Genomic DNA, 22315 nt, shown 5'->3' with positions numbered 1-22315 from the left:
GGCTATGTGCTATTTACAACCTTTTAAATACCCATGAATAACTAGTGATGCTGTTATGGACAAGGAAGAGAGAGCATGCCATCATTGTTAACTTATTTTGCATGTATAACAGGATAAGCTTTTTAGAGACATATCAAAAGACATGATCGCTCCAAAACAAGAGTCATCTTCATTAATCATCATTTTAAGTTGTTGTGCATGACAAAAGCAGTGGAAAACTGTACTTCTGAGTTTAATATTTTTATTACTACTACAGGTGACAACATTTCTGTAATGTTTTACTCAGTCACCCCTGTAGAACATGGGATCAAATCATTGCAAAGACCAACACTATAGGCATGTATAAACGTCTGTGGACTACAAAACTGCATAACATTTCAGTGTAACATCTCATACACATCACAATTATAATGAAATTCAAAGAATATTTGTTATATGCTGACAAGAATGTTCATGTCTTGTGTAATTCCATTCCCTGAGAAATAATCCTTCCGTTTTGTTCATGCTGGGAATCCAGTGATATGCCGTCTCTGGTCACGGATACGAGCATGTGCCTCATATTAGCTCATGAAGCACATGATGCAGTGAAGAAAACAAAGACTTGAATTCAAATCTGCAGTGCAAAATCCACCGAGGGCTGATAATGTGATATCCAATGTCTTTGTGCACATACAAGTCTGCCTTCACAATATTCTGATTACTGGAATTTGAGTTTTTGGTTAAGCTTTTTAAAAAAAAAAAAACAATGTATATAAATGTCACTGCTCCTCCAGATAGGGAACAAATCAGTTGCACAAATTACCTGTATCAAATCTCATATATAGTTATCATGATCTTTCAAATATAGATTCTGTCTCTGTACAGCAGTGTGGCAAAACTCAGCAAAACAGTGCCTAACAATGCCTAAAACTCTGCTCGTAGTCTGCAGCTTCAGGTTTTGCAGCTCAGTAAGGTCACATGCTCTGGTCGAAATGGTGATTGTGTTCAATGCAGCAATCTGTAGTCACACAGCTGATTTGTGTCTCTGGCCTGAGCTTTTCATGTACACACATGGGCCCTGTTTCTCAGTTCATTTAGCTACAGCAGTTTGCATGCTTCCTCCTTTGAGATTTGTCATCATCATGATCTGTGATTTCTATGCAAAAAACAAGTTAATAAAACCCCAGATGTTTAATTGCAGTAGTAATGAATTAAAGTAGAGTTTTAACCACTAATACATAAATATTATATCAAGCAGTGTGGAAAATTAATTTTTATATGGTGGGAAATAGCAGCACAGTGAGTATTGTTACAGCTGTACAGCTCTGAGGTAAATCCAGAGCTCAGGTTACTGCTTGTGTGAAGTTTTACATGTTCTCTAGTTTTTTCCCACCACCAATAACTACTAAGACTACTGGCTATTATGAAGGCATTAATCAGCGTGAGAATGTGTGTGTCCTGTTTAGAGTGTATGTCCACCTAATGGTCCCCTGGTGGTCTAGTGGTTAAGATGCAGCGCTCTCACTGCTGCGACCCGGGTTCGATCCCCGGTCAGGGAACCATCCCCAGCCACTCTTAGTGCCGGTCCCAAGCCCGGATAAATTGGGGAGGGTTGCGTTAGGAAGGGCATCCAGCGTAAAACATGTGCCAAATCAAACGTGCGGAGGATCCGCTGTGGCGACCCCTAACGGGAGAAGCCGAAAGAAAGTCGTCGTCCACCTAATGCTGTGTACCCGGGCTAGTCTGTGAGTTCAGCTCTAACTTGACCACGATAAAGACTTAGTAGATGAATAACTACAGTGGGTACGGAAAGTATTCAGACCCCCTTAAATTTTTCACTCTTTGTTATATTGCAGCCATTTGCTGAAATCATTTAGGTTCATTCTTCTTCCTCATGAATGTACACATAGCACCCCATACTGACAGAAAAACACCGAATTGTTGACATTGTTGCAGATTTATTAAAAAAGAAAAACTGAAATATAACATGGTCCTAAGTATTCTGACCCTTTGCTCAGTATTTAGTAGAAGCCCTCTTTTGATTTAATACAGCCAGGAGTCTTTTTGGGAAAGATGCAACAAGTCTTTCACACCTAGATTTGGGGATCCTCTGCCATTCCTCCTTGCAGATCCTCTCCAGTTCTGTCAGGTTGGATGGTAAACGTTGGTGGACAGCCATTTTTAGGTCTCTCCAGAGATGCTCAATTGGGTTTAAGTCAGGGCTCTGGCTGGGCCATTCAAGAACAGTCACAGAGTTGTTGTGAAGCCACTCCTTCATTTTTTTAGCTGTGTGCTTAGGGTCATTGTCTTGTTGGAAGGTAAACCTTCAGCCCAGTCTGAGGTCCAGAGCACTCTGGAGAAGGTTTTTGTCCAGGATATCCCTGTACTTGGCCGCATTCATCTTTCCCTCGATTGCAACCAGTCGTCCTGTCCCTGCAGCTGAAAAACACCCCCACAGCATGATGCTGCCACCACCATGCTTCACTGTTGGGACTGTATTGGACAGGTGATGAGCAGTGCCTGGTTTTCTCCACACATACCGCTTAGAATTAAGGCCAAAAAGTTCTATTTTGGTCTCATCAGACCAGAGAATCTTATTTCTCACCATCTTGGAGTCCTTCAGGTGTTTTTTAGCAAACTCCATGCGGGCTTTCATGTGTCTTACACTGAGGAGAGGCTTCCGTCGGGCCACTCTGCCATAAAGCCCCGACTAGTGGAGGGCTGCAGTGATGGTTGACTTTCTACAACTTTCTCCCATCTCCTGACTGCATCTCTGGAGCTCAGCCACAGTGATCTTTGGGTTCTTCTTTACTCCTCTCACCAAGGCTCTTCTCCCCCGATAGCTCAGTTTGGCCGGACGGCCAGCTCTAGGAAGGGTTCTGGTCGTCCCAAACGTCTTTCATTTGAGGATTATGGAGGCCACTGTGCTCTTAGGAACCTTAAGTGCAGCAGAAATCTTTTTGTAACCTTGGCCAGATCTGTGCCTCGCCACAATTCTGTCTCTGAGCTCTTTAGGCAGTTCCTTTGACCTCATGATTCTTATTTGCTCTGACATGCATTGTGATCTGGAAGGTCTTATATAGACAGGTGTGTGGCTTTCCTAATCAAGTCCAATCAGTATATTCAAACACAGCTGGACTCAAATGAAGGTGTAGAACCATCTCAAGGATGATCAGAAAAAAATGGAAAGCACCTGAGTTAAATATATGAGTGTCACAGCAAAGGGTCTGAATACTTAGGACCATGTGATATTTCAGTTTTTCTTTTTTAATAAATCTGCAACAATGTCAACAATTCTGTGTTTTTCTGTCAGTATGGGGTGCTATGAATACATTCATGAGGAAGAAGAATGAACCTAAATGATTTTAGCAAATGGCTGCAATATAACAAAGAGTGAAAAATTTAAGGGGGTCTGAATACTTTCCGTACCCACTGTATATAAATGTATTATTGAAATCTAAATAAATAAATCAGTATATGCTTTTATTAAACATTTCTTGACTGAGGCAAAAAGACTACAGTGGAGAAGGATGTGGTCAAACAGGTTAAACAACAATTGATCTTTTTGGATGTCTGGATGAAAAATGCTGACAGATGCATATGGATCATGAGGACGGGGTTGAGGGAAATTGAGTTTGGATTTTGCTTGTTTTCAGTCCAGGTCTATGCAAATGTTTCCTCAGCTGTATAGTGTGGTTGTGTCTTTACATTTTGGGCCACAAATCCATTTTACAGTCTACAAGCTTGATTAAGAAAAGGACACTTACTTATAATACCGTCCACTTGTTTATTATAGTTCCTTTCCAGTTCAGCTAACACTCGTGCCTCAAAGGTCAGCGATGCAACCCGAAGAAAGAATTCCCTCAAATTCTCTCCTACAAAAAACCCCCAAAAGAAATTACTGATATGAAAAAATCATAGCTTGAAGGGAAAGTTTGGATATGAGTTCTCTACCTGACAGAGCGGACACGGCCCAGTACTCAGCTCTTATCTCCTTTGATAATTTGATAGCTTCTTGCTCCGTTTGAGCGAACACATCCGGATGCTGGCAGAAAGAAGACGAGAAATTGACTGCATTGTTCAGCCACGTGGAAATTATTTCTTAGGATTTATCCGATAAAAAACTCACACTCAGGTCTTTCTTTGTCCCTATGAGAAAAAGCAGCACACTGGAAGGATCGTTGTCTATCATGGCATCATCAAGCCACTGCCTGAAGAAAAAAAAAGTCACATACAACAACAACATAAAACATAATACGTCACATCCAACAACAACAAAAATCCTGCTTACACAGCAGTCATGTAAAAAGAAAAAAATGTATATCATTTGATCATACCTTGCATTGTCCAGGGAATAATAGTTGCTCAAGTCAAACACCACTATGATGGCTGAAGAGCATTAAAAAGCAAAGGTTTGGCATGTATTTTAGCTCCAAAACTAATAGTGCACACTGGACCAAGCATTATATCTGTTAGATCTGTTATTACCTTGAGCTCCTCTGTAGTAGGTGGAAGCAACACATTTGAACCTCTCCTGGCCTGCAGTATCCCACCTACACAACAGATCATTCAACAAACTATTGAGAATTCCTGAATTATACTATCACTTATTGGACGGATCTGCATGGATTTTTTATTGACAAGTTGTTTGTTTATAAGACAGTTCCTGAATCTATTGTTTTCATTACAATTTTATAAAATGTATTACTTCTTTTAGTGTGTTGTTCAAATTTAAGACTGTGGTTTCATCAACCTGTCAAATTAATTACCATATTTTCCGGACTATGAGCCACTTCTTTTGTCCCCACTCTTCGAACCCCGCAGCTTAAACAACGAAGCGGCTAATTTATGGATTTTTCCTGGGTTTTTCCCGGTTTCACAAGATTCAAGCCAAAAAACTGAGCCCCATAACATTAGACCAATGAAATTGCCGAACAGGTTTAGGTGAACCAATTTAAATTCTTTATATTAAATCAGATGCGCTCCCACTGAATCGAGCCGCACCAGATCATAAATATGGATGAGGTTCCTCTGACGTTTGATCTGCCGCTCACTCGGACTGTCAACAGGAAATGTGAATCATTCGTCACGCTAAATACAACCGGGCATGAAAAAACTCACTTCACCTGTGTTCTGAGCTGCACGGCATCAGGAGAAAAGATTCACCGATGGTGATTTTTTAACGCACGACGATGCCAAAAGAAAAAGTCAGTATGAGAGAGAAATAGTTGTGAAAGGAAGGAGGAAGACAGTGAACAATGACTTTCTTGGTAGGCTACTGTTTAGATACAAGCCGTTGTAACGCGTTGAGTCTGGGTCATGGGACAGGTTTACAAAACTCATGCTTTTTTATTTTTCTAGACAACAGCGTTATGGGTTAGTGAAAGAAACTTGAGCATCAGAAAATAATAAGGAATATATTCCTCAGTCTTGCACACATGCAGTAATACCGGAAAAAACGCGGCGGCAGGCTATTCCCAAAATGCCGCTCGTGTAAAGAACCTTGTGTAAAAGACAGAAATTACTGCTGCATTTGTTAAACTGGCTTATAATACAACATGACTTGCGAGTGATGTCTGGTGGGTTTTTTTGCTCAGACTTCCACCCATTAACTTTAAGTACACAATAGAATCCCTGTGTTTTTATGTGTGTGATTTGTATATGGATACATTTCTGTGTCTGTTTCTTTCTACAGTGACTCATGACTCACAGCTGCAGACTAAATGGCACTCCCAGGATTTCAAACCTCTCCATCTCAAAGTCCACTCCGATTGTGGCTTTGTAGCCTTTCTCATACCTGTCCCTGCAAAACCTTAAAGCCGAAAAGAGTTTGAATGTTAATCTCAGCAGACCATTCAGAAGTCCTTCCTCCTTTATATTTCTATGAATCATGCAGTATGAAAGAATACTTTGCACCATTTACCTGTTGATCAAACTTGTTTTTCCCACAGACACATCACCCACAACTATGACCTTGGCAACGGTGAATCTTTTGACACAATGACAGCATTTTTCAAAATGTATGTGACTTCTGTATTTCCAATGAAAAGCCCTATTTTAAACAGAAAGAGAAGTTTGTCATGGGACTTACCTCAGTGAGTCTGAACTCTGACATGCTTTTTGCACATCAACATGAAAGTCCTCTTCGGTGTGGACCGCAGCATCTCGTGTGAAATACTAAACAGGACAAGCAGTAAAAACAGAATGTGGTTGTCACATTGAAGCTAAAAAAAACAAAATAATAAGCTTAAATATTTAGACAAAAGTTTGTGGACACCTGACCATAAGATTTTATTTAGCTCTTATAATGAGCTTCACTCTTCTAGGAAGATGCTAGCACTGGAATTTGGAGTGTGCTTTTGGAGATTTGTGCTCATTTAGTCACAACTGGGCATAAGAAATGCCAGGTGCTGATGTAGGGTGAGGAGAACTGGGGTGCAGTTAGCATTCCAACACATCCCAGAGGGGTTTAATAGGATTGAGGTCACAGCTCTCTAGTTCAACTGTTCAACTCCAACCCACGTCAACCATATCTTCATGGAGCTGGCTTCGTGCACAGGGGCATTGTCATGCTGGAACAGGTTTAAGTCTCCAAGTTTAAGGAAAGAGAACATTTTATTGTACCTTTGTAAGCCTGCAACTTTGTGGTAACAGTTTTGGGAAGACCCACATATGGCTGGAAAAGACAGGTAACCCAATACTTTTGTCCATATTAGGTATTTATATATGTATCAATGCAAAACAAGAACAGCCTAGTCATGCAGTATTGTGTAATATATTACTGTTTTTATTTATTTTTTTTAGTTATCGATACCACAGCATTGTGGAATCTAAGTCTAATAGTAATAAAAAAAAAAAAACATTTAGTTAACATTTATGGTAGGAGTCAGTAGTATAAGTCAGTAAGTTTTTTGGTTTATGGATGTGATTTTGTGGACATTCTACTACAATAAATCTAACAACCAAGGGTTAAAAATGAAATTGTGTTCGTAATAAAAATTAACAATTTTAATGGTTAAAAATTAGCTGTGACATAGGAGGAACAAAACACTACAGAACTTTAATTTTAACCAAATGAATGAATGAATGAATGAATGAATGAATGAATGAATGAATGAATGACACTATATGACAGGAACTTTCAAAATTTGTTCAGATGGCATCACACCACCTTTTTGTAGATTAATTTCCCAGAACAGCTTATTGTTGTGTTTTATTTCTTATATAATCAAGGGCAAATAATTAATGTCCAAAAAACATGGTGGCATATTCGGTGTCATTTAAACATTTGGACAGCGATTATATTCTACAAATGGCACATAAGAAGTGTTAAGCAGAGGGAGGATTACCGGTGGGAGTTCATTGATGATCCTGTCTTCTCGTATAGGTGGTAAGGAATTCATGGCTGGGCTATCTGGGATGCAAGACAATACCAAAACACAGAAATAAAATGCATGTCAAATATAAGGGAGGAATTATCTTAATTAACCATTTACCACCACTTACAACCAAATTAATGACAACTAGAACAACATAATGACTACATAGTAACATATTTCACATAATGATTTTACCCTTCTTCCCGTGGGCTCACCACCTGCAGGAGGGACCGTAAGGGACGGTGCTGTGAGGATTGGGCAGCAGTCGAAGGCAGGGGCCTGCTTAGACTGCTGCCCCCGCGACCCGAATTACGGATAAGCGGGAGAAAATGAATGAATGAATGATTTTACCCTCAAATGAATGAAGTACTGTTTGAAAACATTGTTTAAATTATTAGACTCCAGAAACCTGTGCTGACTTTTGACCATTAAATATCCTGAAGCACATCCCAAAGTGTTCCTCTTTTACCACAGCAATTTGCCAACGCTGTATGTTCTTAATTCATTTAGTTATATAAAAACTCCTCAAAAGATGGTTCAAGTTCATGTTATCTCATATATATAAAATGGACATAACAGTCTTTCCCTTGTCAGTCTCTTTCTTTCCTTTCTACATAAGTTAATAACACAAAAAAGCACAATGTGCTTTATCCTGCAGACTTTAAATAAAAAGCATTAGCTCTTAGGACATACTGACATCGGAGACTCTTAAAATAAACACTGTAAAGATCTTCTTTCAGCAAATTCATCCGAATAAAGATATACATTTCTTAGACACGAGTACTACAGAAAAGATAAAATTATAAAAACTGCATTAATAGAAATCTGTAATTTGTGGTTCAGGGGAAATAGTGTTAATATAGAACTCGTGTCAGTGCTGCTTTTATATAAATTAAATCAACATCTTCTGACCATTTAGATTCAAGAATTAGAAATGTGCTGTGGTCTAAGCACAATAAGGACAATAAAACATTTTTAAAAAGTAAACAATGTTAAAAATATTATAAGAATAATCTACCTGGATTAAAAGTGCTGAACCTTTTGAGCTTTGAGTGAATAAAGTATCAGTCATATTAATGATGGTATTGGTTTTGGTGTAACTCATTTCATCGTAACTCATTTTGTCTCATTATTTCCTGAAGCTTTAATGTTTTTGATTAATTTATGATATTTGTGCTGAATCCATATATATACAGTATATACTACAAGGACAACCGTTTGTAGACACCTGACCTTACATGCTTTTTAAAAATCCCATTGCACATTAAGTCCCTATTTGCTGTTATAATAACCTCCACTCTCCTGGGAAGATGTTCCACTACATTTTAGACACAAGGGCATTAGTAAAGACAGGTACTGATGTAGGGTGAGGGGGGCCGTGTTGAGGTCAGCATTCCCGATGCTGTTGAGGTCAATTCATCCCGAATGTGTTCACTAGGGTTGAGGTCCAGATCTTCATGGAGCTGATATTGTACACAGGGACATTGTCATTCTGGAAGAGGTTTAGGTCTCGTAATTCAAGTGAAAGGAAAGTTGTATGCTACCATATCAAAAAGACATCCTATACAATTGTGTGCCTCCAACTTTGTAGTAACAGTTGGGGGAAGAACCTCATATGGCTAGAAAAATCAGGTTTTCCAATACTTTTTGTGTTGTCCATATAGAGTACCTCCAGATCACAAAAAATAAGCAGGGGCTTTACTTCAACCTCAGTAAAGATCTGCACAAGAACTTTAGAATGAAAAAGATTAAAATGTCCAACATAGAGAACTAAATCAACAAGCAAGACTTTTAGACATTACACGAAGGTACTCTACTCTCTATGGTAGTGCACAATTATGTTTTTATGTTAGAAATATGTTCAAATAAAATAAATGCATATATATTACAGATATATTAAGATATATAAAATATTATATTCAATATATATATTAAACATTATTGTGTAATGCTTATTCCAGGCCTCTTTATTTTACATGACAACTTAGACAATTTTTTGTCTGGTTTTGTTATTATTAATTATTAGTGGTAGTGGTGTTTTCACAGTACTGGACATTACAATAAGGTAATTGTTAAATTTAAGTTAATGTGGCCATAAATAATGCAAAATAGAAGCACATGTTTTTTTTTTGTTTTTTATTTCTTTGGATAGAAAGCTCAGAAATGTGAGCTCTGGCTCAAAATACTATTGTACACCCAAAATCTTAATTTTACATTTAAACAATGTGCCTAATATTTCAAACAGTTAGTAAAGTGAATCTTATTTTAAAGGTTCCCTGGCTGTAACCCCTGGTCTGTTTTTATATAAAAATTTAAGATTATACTAGATAGATTATAGATAGAATATAGATTGAAAAAAAAAAAAAAAACCATACAAATTATAATATAATAAGATTTTAATTTAAAAAAATTTAAAAAATCTTTTTCAAGTTGACCCCACTAATAAAATAACCTGATAAAAAAAATAAAAGAAAGAAAATGAAATAAATATATAAAAAAGAAAATGCACAAAATGCATAACCATATTATTTATGCAATAATCCCAAAGCCAAGTAAAGACACAATTAATACATACCGGAGATTTTGAAGTAAATTATTTTTTTCCTATTTCACGTTTTATGAATTTATAACAGCCCACAATAATCCATGATATTTTCTCTCCTCTCTCAGCGTTACAAACAAGTCATATATTTAAAGATATTCCTTTATATATTAAATCTAATGTGGCCAACATAGACAGCTACATCCCCGCAACCAGGTTCACTCCAAATGCGCTCTGTTCTCAGCCTGAAACCCCGTCTCCTGCTGGTCAATAATAGTACTACAAAATGTAACTACATTACCCATGAACCACCGCAGCCTTCTCGCGATAAGTGCGCGCCGCCGGTCCCCTGCAAAATAGACGCGGAAACCCCTCTGTTCTTCCTTTCTCAACATGGCCCCGAAGGCGAAGAAGGAAGGTGGGAGAGTTTTCATTAATTATTCTATAAAAATAAGTGTTAATCGTGCGATTTTTAGTTTAATATTTATCGTAACGATTGTTGAAATGGTATTTGTTCTGAGTTGCCTTGTTTCGGGTCATTTAGGCAGCCGTAATGCTGTTTTTATTGTCATGAAATGTCGCACGGGTGAAACATTCCCAGTCCAGAGGCACACGTTAGCATTGCTAGCTCATGCTTAGCTCCTGAACAGCAGGCTGCAGTCACGTCATGCTCTTGATAAATCATGGTGGCTAGTGAGCATGAGAATTTACTGAAATGTTTTGAAAAAAAGTCTTAGTTTAATCTATAAATACGAGAACGTTTTAATATATTACGCGCTTTCGATTAAACACTTGAGGTTACTTTGGTTTGCCGAAGGCTATTCGGAGTTAATCGGTGTGAATGAGAGTCCGGGTCATGGTGTATTCATTAAACACAAACATTAAAAGGTGTCACTGAGCATGAAAACACGCCCAGCATGATATTTTTTGTGTATTTCTTGGTTATATTTAATATTTCAATTATTTTTGGTTGCTGACTGCTCTGTATTGTGGGACCTCAAGTCTGTGTGTTAGCTGTATAGACCTATACCGGTGTGAAATGTCATGTTTAGGATTAGTGTTGAATAGTTTGTTAAACACTAAGACATTGTTTCCATTTATTACAGCTTAACATGTGCACCATTATTCCAAAATTGTGTAGACATTTATCCGGAATGTTTCTTTGCTTCACATGACGCCAGACTTTTGAGTCCATGTTGGATATAACACACTACTGCCCCCCAGTGGTTGTCTTTGAGCACTGCCTTACAACAAAATAGATAATTTGGCCCGAAACTGTGAATTAAAACGGGAAAAGTCGTCCAGGAACAATTTGGTGTTTTGTTGAACAACGCTCCTCACTTCTAATTTTTGTTGAATGGGTGTCTTGGTTTGTCTCCATTGTGTAATCTTGTCTGATGTTTTCATCTCACAGTTGTCCCAGTCAAGACCGAGGCCAAGTCAAAGGCCTTGAAGGCCAAGAAGGCTGTGCTGAAGGGAGTGCACAGCCACAGGAAGAAGAAGATCAGGACCACCCCTACTTTCCGCAGGCCCAAGACTCTGCGCCTGAGGAGACAGCCCAAGTACCCCAGGAAGAGCGCACCACGCAGGAACAAGTGAGTTTACCAGCATGGGTGAAATTGATGCACATTGTGTGGACTGGTCATTGCATTTTGCTTGATCAGAGGTGGAAGTCATAATAGTTAGACTGTAGTGTCAAACCTGTTTCTGGACTACCTCCTGTTTGGTTGTTCTGGAAAAAAGTTACTAAGCAAAAATACGGTTGTTAACAGGCCTTAAATGAAATCTACACAAAGTACGTGAGCAAATCTCGTACAGAAACGTGTAAACAGTTGTACAGTGTGACGGCAATGAGTGTAAATTTGAACTTGTTAAACAGCACCAAGATTAAAGGCTTGCAGTGGCTTTTCCACCCATTTCGGATGCAAATGATGGGAATTGCGATCAAAGCATGATATGTTGTGATTACAGCTTTTTGAATACTGATGCATCCCCGTATTCTAATTCATAAAGCAACGTTTCCTAGCAGCATGCCCATAACTGTCTTGTTTTTGTTGCCCTTCATAAAAATTCAGGTTGGACCACTATGCCATCATTAAGTTCCCTCTGACCACAGAGTCAGCCATGAAAAAGATAGAGGACAACAACACCCTGGTCTTCATTGTTGATGTCAAAGCCAACAAGCACCAGATCAAACACGCAGTCAAGAAACTGTACGACATCGATGTGGCCAAAGTGAACACGCTCATCAGGTGCAATTTCCGATCACTTTGGTTTCATTCTGCTTCTGTCTGCGTAATGATGTAAACCAATGAATAACTCTGATCTCTGATGTTTTCAAAGGAACCACTGAACCACAAAAAGGCTTGTATTTCTGGATTTGTGATGAGTAAAATGTTCTAACTGGTGCTGTCTGTGCTTCTTAGGCCCGATGGTGAAAAGAAGGCATATGTTCGTCTGGCACCCGATTACGATGCGCTGGATGTTGCCAACAAAGTAAGTGGTTCAGATTGTTTAGACAGGAGGGAAATTAATCCATATCAAGTCAAGGATATAGTATAGTTACCTATTACTCAATAATAGTTTTCTTTGTGATATGACTAATAATCATATATAATCATAAGAACCTAAAATACTAAGGATACTTTGCGTGCTTATTAATAGACTGTGATAAGCCAATTCAAATCCCACAATAATTATAGACCTTTTCATGCTTTCCTTATTTATATAATCTAATTGTGCAAAATTTATTCCTGATTGCTGAATACATGGTAAGTGGTTTGAGCATGTGATGTCGTCATTTCTGGCTGAATGAATTTTGATGCATTCAAAGGAACCACTGATGCTCCTGACTGGTTCATATATATTGCTCTTCCTGCCGGTTGCATTTACACCATTGTTCATGTGCGATTTCTTTTCTTACAGATCGGCATCATCTAAACTGCTCTTGGCGATGTGTACAGAAGAATAAATGTTTGTAAAAACATGCAGCGTCTTGTCTATTGACTCCTTTGTTTTATTAATGAACATGTATTTTAAGATTCGTTCTTAAATTTGTGAATTTAATTGATTTCATAACAGCGTCCACAGGCACATTGCCTGTTTATACTTTGAGCCATTTATCGCTTTAATCACACTTCTGTGATTAGTGCATATTTGTCCAATAGCTACATTTTACTCATTTACATTGTATAACTGAATTACACCAAAACTAGATACACTAATCAGTGTGAACAAGAAAATGTAATAAGGCTGGGCACAAAGTCAGAAATCCGTTACAGATTGGAAACTATTAAAATATACGCAAGTTACCACCTGCTCATGTCTGTATGTATATAAAATGAAGTTGGTGCTTTGTGTGTGATGGCTGCAGGTTAGGAAAGAACAATTTTCTTAATTTTTTTAATGCATTCTTTATATACTAATACTTATGACAAAAAAATCTAAATTTCCAATTAAGTTTTCAATTAAGTGCTTCTGATCTCTGTAATGGTAAAGTTTCATATATAATATTTATGTTTTAACATTGTGCATGGATTAGGATTATTATATGGTGTCATACTTGAATTATTTCACTGGAGGGCAGCAGATCCTTTTTTTCTTGTTCTGGCTTTTGTCAAAACGATAGGCATGAGAAACTATTTTGACACTGAGGACCATCAGGTGTATCAAAGTTAGGTTTATTTGATAAAGGTAACACATGAAAACACTTGTTTGAGGTGTTTCTTTTCTAGTCAGGATTAAATCAGAGTAGCTCTTACATTTTAGGTTATAATGACCTGTTTAACGGCTGAATTCTGTGAAACAGTGAAGGTCATGTTTAGTGTTCAGAGGTTATTTAGTTGTGAAAACTGAGCACCAATAATGTTTCTCACTACAGTCTAAATCAGTGCATGAAGATAAATCGTGCTATAAATATTGTACTTGTCTATTATACCCTGAAATTGGTTGACAGACGAGGTCAGACAGGAGTCTCCATGGACTATGATTTTGTGGTGAGAATAGGGAGAAGAGCTTGGAGAGGTGGAGGTACGTGCTGAAGAGAAGGGGAATGGGTGAGAGCAGTGGTGGGGTTGCAGGGAGAAGAGGTGAAGGAGTTCAGGTACCGAGGGTCAGCAGTGCAAAGTAATGGAGAGTGTTGGAGAAGTAAAGAAAAGAGTGGCTGGAGTGATTTGTGATAGTGTGTGCAAGAGTGAAAGGGAAAGTTTATAGGACTGGTGAGACCTGCGATGTTGAATGGTTTAGAGACAGTGGCATTGATTAAAAGACAGGAGGCAGAGCTGATGAGGTTTTCGTTGGGAGTGATGTGGATGTACAGGATTAGAAATGGGTTTATTAGAGGGACAGCGCACGTAGGACGTTTTGGAGACAAGGTGAGGGAGGCGAGATTGGACATGTGCAGAGGAGGGACATGGGGTATATCAGTAGGAAAATGCTGAGGATGGAGACACCAGGAAGGAGGAAAAGAGGAAGGCCAAGGAGTTTTATGGATGATGTGAACGGAAGACATGCAGGTAGTTGGTTTGAAAGAGGCAGATGTAGAGGACAGGGGGTTATATAGACAGATGATCCGCTGTGGCGACCCCTAATGGGAGAAGCCGAAATAAGATTATACCCTAAAATTGTACATATGCATTCTATTAACATTAGTAATCACATTCTGTCATCTTTAGTAAACACTTTATCCTGGTCAGCGAATTCTACCGAATGGGTTTCTAATCAGCATGCATACACACACATACAGGCAAATTAGCATACCTGATTCAGCTAAGGTTTGTGGGAGAAAAGCAGAAACCCACTTAAGTAGTAACGAGTTGAGAAGCATGGTGATAAAAAGCATGCACTACGTTTGTAAAAATCCACAATGTGAAAAGATTTTCAAGATTTTGTTTTTGTGAAACAGCAGTGTGGACATCTTAAAGTAGTCTCCAGTGTGAAATTCAGACATTATCTTTGTTGCTTCAAACAGAAGAATTCACAATATTTCCCTGTGGTATTTTAGTCCTGGGCAAATTTACGTGTGCCGTTTGATCGGCTGTGCTTTGAGAAGAAATCTGCTCGAAGTAGACGGTAGAAATAAATGAGGATCATGATGTTCATGAGCATCATAGATGCCAGAAAATAGGCAGCATGGTCCAACTGAGAGTAGTTAACCAGGATGTACATTGTCAGGTAAAGCTGTGCTCCCAGACGAAAGATGACATACGTTGTGACGTTGAAAACCTTATTTATGGTGTAGATGAGCGAGTCTTTAGGCACTTCAGCCATTTTTAGCATAAGCCGTGAATGCAGAAACACACTGTTTACTTCCACAAACAGGGCCACAACAGCACCGGCCACATAGTGACTCGTGAGAACGGCGTACAGGAAAGTCCAGATCACCTGAAGAGGAAAGATTTCAGAGAAATTAATTCATATGGCTAAAATCTGCACACTTAACTCTCATACCTAAATGTGTACCTTGTTCCAAATTATTGCCACAAAAACACCACTGCACAGGACTATAAAGGCAGAGGGAATACATTTTTCTTTTACTGAAACGAAAGGGGCCCAAACCTGCACCAGCATTTAAAAATGTCCTAATTGAGGTCCATAAAGTCATGGCTCGCCAATGCTGCAAAGCCCCTACTAACCCCTAACCCTGCCACAAGGCCTAACCCCTGGCCTTGTGGCTGAATTAGCACAAGTCCTACAGCTATGCTCTACAATCTAGTGCAAAGCCTTCCCAGAGGAGTGGATGTTTTTCTTAAAGCAAAGACAGGGAATAAATCTGGAATGGGATGCTCAAAAAGTACATATGGGTGTGTCTTTGCAAACAATGAAGAATATATTCAGTATAGTTGTAACCATGACATGTTGATTGTATTAGAAGCAAATGATTTACCAGAAAATGATGTAGCAGAAACTCCCATGATTCTCGTACATAGCCACTGAACAAGATGTCTACAGCATCCTGAATGAAATACCCTGAAAAAAAAAAAGAGTTAGACAGTTTTGACTGTAATAAGAACAAGAAGACACAAACAAACAGGTATTAGGTATTAGGAATAACTAGTCTCTTTTGAACATCTTTCAAAAACATGTAGGCATTGGGATTTATTCTGATTTTGATTTGTGAATTTATACAGGAGAAACAGAGTTAGGGATATAATCCCTCCTAGAAATATACTGCATTACCAAAAGTTACAAAGCTATTACTATAACCTCTACTTTAATGCGAAGGCATTGCACTGTATATTGGAGTATAGCCGTGTGGTTATGTGCCCATTCAGGCATAAGTGCAGGCCTGGAGCCTAGTTGGTGTTTGAGTTTACCCCTGCAATGTTGAGATCAGGACTATGTCTTCATGCTTTGAGCAGATGCAGTGCCATGCTCAAATGGTTATGGGCTCCTTAGTTTAAATGAAAAAAAAACTGTAATGCTACAGCATATACAGAAAATCTTTTAGGTTTGACTGTAGTTATAGGTTGGGTTAATGATCATTTGTTACATGTATTTTTCAGCATCTGTTATTTCTGGTCAGAGTCGAGGTAAACATAGCGGTATCCTTGGAACACTGGGTATGAGGCATGATGTGTGATGTGATTTTTAATCTTAGTCTAATTAATTATCTTTATCTTAATTTTGTAAGACAGCTTTCCAGTCCAAACTTTAAGTATAACCATACAAATAACAGTGGTGTACTTAAGTCATTTTATTGCGTATCTGTACTGTGCTGAAGTATTTCCATTTGGTTAAACCTTTACTTTTTCATTACATTTCAAAGTCAGATATCTTAATTTTTACTCAGCTACATTTTGTGAAATCAGTTATTTCTTTTAACTTATTAATGGATCAAAACTTGTAAAGCATGCGCTCTGTTTTGAACTTGTTTTGATTGCCGCTTGGTGGTATCAACTTAGCACGAACATACAGTTCAGCATCAGTTCAACAGCAAGCAGAATATTTTTTAGCATAATTAATAATGCAAGAAACTCCTGAACACACATGGCCTTATTCTAATTAACATCATTCTATTAATAGATTGATGTGCTAAGAGTAACATGTGCTAAGAGTCTTTTCGCATAAACAGAGTTGATTTAGTATGAGTCCAGTGACAAAAAAGTATATTTAAGAGTATATTATAGCCATAATAAATCACAGTGCTTTGGATACTTAGGTACATTTTAAAGGCAAATACTTTAGCAATTTTACTTAAGTGAAAGTTTAAAGAGGGCACTTTTACATTTACCAGATAAATATTTAACCTACTGTATGTCTACTTTAAATAAGGTAAATGGTTTGGGTGTTTTTCATCCACCCCTGCCAAATAGTACATATACCAATGATTCATATTAACAGTGATTGTTGACTTACAGTGGTTTTAACTTAGTTCTATCACTTTTGATAGAGCAATAGTCAGGGCTGACGTAATGAAGTAATTGCCTTGTATTGCTGCTGCTGGGTTTAATTCTGGTGTATTCCAGTCTAGCGCCAAGTGTTCCTGTGAAAGGCTCTGTATTACTCTTATCCATGTCTTAAATAAAGCAGTTACAGAAGTATGTGTGTTATGTGACTGCCAGAGAAAAAGAGAGAGGAGGGGTCTTTTGTAAAACTAACCTCATATAATCCTCTTTTGTTTGGAACAAAGAATTTATAATCTGTTTGCCATAGTTCATAAGTGATTTATTAAATGGATTCTGCTCAACTATTCATGCTGTACTCATGGCTAACTATTTCAGTCAATAATCAGGTATTCTTTATTATATTTGTGTATTTTTGCACACTTAACTTATGGTCCCACATTTATCTCCATATCCCAATAAAACAGACTGAATGGCAATACAGTATAGATGGGTTTGTAATTATTGATATTTTTATGCAAGATGGATTATACAGAGGTTTTATTTCCAAATATCACATTCATGTATTTCTAATGTACACCTGAATGAATTTAATAAGAAAGTGAAGCAGACTGGATGAAGTTTAATTAAACAGGTTGCCTCAAAGCTAAATAAGGTAAAACACTTTTCAGGAATTACAGCTCTTTCGATGAAAGCAGCAAGAGTTTATGTATGGGAACGGATTGTAGATAGGTTTGTTCTTGACTGACTACATTTCCTGAGCGAGTCTGAAAGGCTTGTTCTGTTAAGCATGTTCAGACATAGAAATGTAAAAAACCTTGCTGCTGCTGCTAAAGTTGGACCCCCATAGCAGGTCTATACAGGTGCTGAGGAGGTGGAGTGTGGAAAATAAATGCACTTAGCATTTGCAGAAATACTTCCTGGCTAGTTTAGATTTACGTCAGTGGAGAAGAGCATCCAATAGGCTGTGCCTCCAAAGTCAAGAGAACCAGTTAACGCAGGGATCGACTTTCATGGCTGAACTTGACATTTATCATATTCTTGTATCAACAACGATACTGTCAGCCCACCAAACTGGATTTTCAAGATGTGGTGGTTGAAGGACATTTGACGTAAGTGGGAAAATCATAGGTAGACAATCCCATGCATGAGAACTTACTCAAGTTAATTAACATGGGACAGGAAAGTCAAGAAATTCAAATGCTTGGCAAAATTGTTCAGCACCAAAATCAATGCTTGTGACTTTTACTCACAAAATAAGTATTGTGAAAATTGGGGTTTGCCATCCCAAGCCAGTTTTTTATGCTTTTGCAACTAGGTATGTTTGTGGTTGGACTGTGTGGCTTGAAATTGTATATTATTATTTCTTTTCAATCCTAATTAAAAATATAATATGCAGGTGACTGAAATGTTTAAAATAAATGAAGTAAGCAGTGGACCTTTATGACCTAACACCAAATTTCATTTGTCAATTATAAAAGGCTGATGTACTTACTGTATATATTTGTGACAAAGTGAGAAAAAACAGGCTACTATGCTGATTAGTTGTATTACAGAGCAGCTTTTTGTAACACTTTGTACAATGTATTAAAGAAAGAGAAAATGACTGACCCGTTGAGACGACGATGAGCAGATATGAGACAGGAGTGAAGGATGAGTGAATCTCATACACCATTGCTGGATATTGAAGAACACTAAGCAGACAACAAGAAGAATCAACAAGAAGAAACTTACAAACACTAATGAGAAATAATACAAAGGAGTTTCAGTAAATAACAAATCACACTGGTGCTTTCTTTTCTCCAAAGCATGTTAGCATTGTGATTTGTTCTGTTTTTTATTTCTATTGTGAATGTATACACAATTAATGAATATATTTTCTCCCAGAAATACACTACATGGCCTAAAGTTAGGGGATGACTGACTACACTCAGCTGAGCCTCTCCATCCACGTTTAGTTCCCCCTTTGCTATTATTATAACCTCCAATTTTCTTTGAAGGCTTTCCACTATATTTTGCAGTATGGCTGTGAGGATTTCAATTAAATTTTATTTGTATAGTGCTTTTAATAATTGACCTTGTCCCAATCCATCTTTACAAAAATATATAGATTACCTATATACATTTTTCATTTATAAATTAGTCTAAAATTTTATTCCTGAGTCAATCCCTAATGAACAACCAGTGGTGACAGAGGCAAGAAAAAACTCTGAGATAGAAACCCTGAGAGGAACCGGACTCATTAAGGGAACCCATTCGGGTCTAAGTGCAGACCTGGAGCCTTTTCAGTGTTTGAGTTCACCCCTGCAAGTTTGAAGTCAGCAATCTTAAAGTTATTCAACTCCAGCCTTTGCACTACATGTCTTTATGGTCCAAAATAGAAATGCTACAATATACATAGACAATCATAATAATTGTATGCTTCCAACTGTGAGGAACTTCCAACTAGGGGGAACCCACGTATGGGTGTGATGGTTAGGTGTCGGCAAACATTTGACATTATAAAATACATTAAAAAGATACCAATCAATTGAAATTTAGGTAGAGAAGAAGAGAGAAAAAAGCCATTTATTCAGATCATTTCATTCAACTAATTTCAAGTCTGTTCAAGCTGCTTGATTTTGACATGATTAACAGTTTCACATTAATACTGCCAAAGCTTGTGCTACAAAATATTAGTTGATAAATAGTTTATGGTTTATAAAAGCATCTAATTTCAGACTGTACTTTCAGACTTTTTTAAAGTTGCCTAAAAGCTCATGCAAATATCTCCATTTGGTTCAATTTTGTGTTTAAACAGTTGCCATGCTACTTGGCAGAAAACTCAACAGCTCCTGTTTCTCTCTGCTTCTTGCAAAACATTTCCAAGTGCTGCCTGCCTGACATGTTTTTCTAGTTTCTTTATTTTGTGGAATCTACATCTGTGTACACATAACACTAAATTAACTTTACATCCAGGCACTGCATATTGTATGTATTGGGAATGTACCTTATTAAACCATGTTAGTTTAATTCAGAAATAAGCATTGTCACTTTTGTCCAAAAGATCATTACACAAGTTGGGATTTGATGTTGTGTGATAAGTTATCAGAAATCTGTGCATGCTTAAGGTGTTGCAGCTTGTCATTTCTCACACACATCAATCTTTGTGAGCAAGAATATTGTATAAAGCAGTTCACTCACCAGAAAATGGCACAGGTGCCGGTAAGGAGCGAGTGGACGAGTGACACAGAGAGATTCTTCCATTTATAGCTCTTCCATGGATCACAGCTAACAGCATTAGGTCTGGGCAGAAACTTTAGCAGTGTTTGGAGCAGCCTGAAGGCCAGCGAGCTGCAGAATACACAGAGGACAGGCCGACGCTGCACCTCTATCAACCAGTCATCCATCCTCCACTCCTGCTCTATTACTTACCTGACTCAAATGCTCTCTACTGCCTTTCACTTACTTATAGATGCTTTCCCTGTTTAGTCCCCTATTCTTTGATATAAAGTGATTGCCTGTTTTAATAATAAGCGCAGTTTTACAGTTTCATTTTCTTTGGAAGAGTCTGGAATTCCTCTGCAACTCTTTTCTCTTTCTCCTTGTCTTCTCTCTTACTCAATCACTCACACACTGTGGCTTAACAATGGGTGTGTGTTTGTCTCGATCTCTGTTTGCTGAGCTGTGATTGGCTGAGAAAGAATGAGCTAGCAAGATTGTTGCTATTGGTTATACTTCTCTTTTATTCTCCTCAGAATACAACTAATACAACTGATCTTGACATTGTCCTACAGAGTCAGAGAAGAAATGGAGAGAGAGAGAGAGAGAGAGAGAGAGAGAGAGAGAGAGCACAACAGATAATATACAATTAATAGTAATTATATTGCTCATCCATATGAATGAACAATTGAGCTAGAAAATGACATTTTATGTTGCCATGAGTTGCTAATTCAATCAAGTCATGTTAAGTCTGCTTTTATTTTCATTCCAACCATATGCAGTACATTACACAGTGAACAGTGACTTGGTGTGCCCCCCCCCCTCCCCCCAAGTTAAGATCTTTTCTTAAGGATGCGTCTCCAGTGTCAGGGCAAGGAAAAAGGGAGAAAGTTGTAAGATGGAAAAAGTGTTCCAAAAGACAGATGTGTTGTAACATGACGAGCTGTTTTTTTCCTGGTCTTATTCACTTCAAGTGAATCGAAAAGGAAAAACTGGTGGGGAGGGAATTGGTTTAAATTATTAGTCACAACAGGAATAAACTTGTTTAACCTACATTCTACAAACAAGAAACATAATTTGGCAAACATAAACATAACAGCAAACAAAAAACCTGTTTTAATAATTAATAAATTGTATTCATAATATTTTTTCATAATTCATTAAATTGCATTTGCTTTTCAGAATGAATTCTAAGTTTTCCAACAAATAAGTCATAATTTGTGTTATTCTGTTAATACGACAGCGCTTTAATATAGTGATTAACCTTTTACATTACTTACATTAATATAACTTTCCTTACTTATAACTATTTCTAAAAGATTTTGGTTGATGCCATTTTGGCTTTGAAACCATGCATGGTATGAATACAGGTTTAACAAAGGTAGAAATTACTGAACTTATCTGCAAATAATAAACATACCTTTCACCAACAGAATATTGTCATCTTCAAGCAGATTCTCTTTCTCCATCCTTCCTCTCATGGCGGGGGAAACAATAGCAGCATTCCCAGTCTCACATAAAAAACAAAAAACTCACTAGGTGGCGTCATTTCCATGTCAAAAAGAGAAAAGGCAAAGGAGCTCAGCTGCTTGGTCAAAAAGCTGCAAAGAAAGACGGGCAAGGCAAATATAAGAGGACCAATATATACTGATTAACTCATTATATGCTACTATATAATATTATAATTTTTTTAAATGAGTATCACTTGATAGGGCTTGCTGTTATAATAAAATAATCAACACTAGTGGTTTAATTCTTTATCCCCCCCAAAGTTAATTGTTTTTCAAATATTGCACATCCTGAGGCTAGCAGTAACAAAGTTATTAAATATAATGAATGAATAAATAAAAATAAATACATTTATTTATTGA

The 22315-nt window shown here is 37.6% G+C and overlaps 4 protein-coding genes across 6 annotated transcripts in view; 1 reads left to right on the top strand and 3 right to left on the bottom strand.

Moving 5' to 3' along the window:
• The window catches only part of mettl27 (methyltransferase like 27), a 147997-nt gene extending 131382 nt beyond the window's left edge, over positions 1 to 16615 (bottom strand). The window contains exon 1 of the mRNA XM_083564778.1: positions 16612 to 16615. The gene's annotated coding sequence lies outside the window, so the exon portion shown is untranslated. The remainder of the gene's footprint in view (positions 1 to 16611) is intronic.
• rab34b (RAB34, member RAS oncogene family b) lies at positions 225 to 10295 on the bottom strand (the record flags this gene model as incomplete). 3 transcript variants are annotated; one of them, XM_083564775.1, is made up of 11 exons in its annotated part: positions 225 to 1135; positions 3747 to 3854; positions 3934 to 4024; positions 4109 to 4190; positions 4317 to 4368; positions 4468 to 4532; positions 5690 to 5791; positions 5903 to 5968; positions 6071 to 6156; positions 7329 to 7393; positions 10202 to 10295. In XM_083564775.1, the coding sequence occupies 11 exons, from the start codon at positions 10293 to 10295 to the stop codon at positions 1074 to 1076; spliced, it is 873 nt and encodes a 290-aa protein (XP_083420901.1). In that variant the 3' UTR covers positions 225 to 1073. The 3 variants fall into 3 exon arrangements, with proteins under 3 accessions (XP_083420901.1, XP_083420903.1, XP_083420902.1); XM_083564777.1 differs by lacking the exon at positions 10202 to 10295 and adding an exon at positions 9934 to 10144; XM_083564776.1 differs by lacking the exon at positions 10202 to 10295 and adding an exon at positions 8651 to 8753.
• Positions 10204 to 12886, top strand: rpl23a (ribosomal protein L23a). The gene is made up of 5 exons (XM_083564796.1): positions 10204 to 10318; positions 11315 to 11495; positions 11976 to 12152; positions 12327 to 12396; positions 12826 to 12886. Exons 1-5 carry the CDS (start codon positions 10294 to 10296, stop codon positions 12838 to 12840), a joined length of 468 nt encoding a protein of 155 aa, XP_083420922.1. The 5' UTR covers positions 10204 to 10293; the 3' UTR covers positions 12841 to 12886.
• tlcd1 (TLC domain containing 1) lies at positions 13563 to 20949 on the bottom strand. The gene is made up of 4 exons (XM_083564781.1): positions 20427 to 20949; positions 18855 to 18937; positions 15785 to 15867; positions 13563 to 15282 (listed from the first exon to the last, which is right to left on the bottom strand). Exons 1-4 carry the CDS (start codon positions 20630 to 20632, stop codon positions 14899 to 14901), a joined length of 756 nt encoding a protein of 251 aa, XP_083420907.1. The 5' UTR covers positions 20633 to 20949; the 3' UTR covers positions 13563 to 14898.
• Positions 20950 to 22315: the final 1366 nt, after the last annotated feature.

Source organism: Silurus aristotelis (genome assembly GCF_946808225.1).
Source record: "Silurus aristotelis genome assembly, chromosome: 16".
Classification (NCBI taxonomy): domain Eukaryota; kingdom Metazoa; phylum Chordata; class Actinopteri; order Siluriformes; family Siluridae; genus Silurus; species Silurus aristotelis.
Note: the sequence above shows the minus strand (reverse complement) of the source record. Positions and strands in the feature narration are given on the sequence as shown.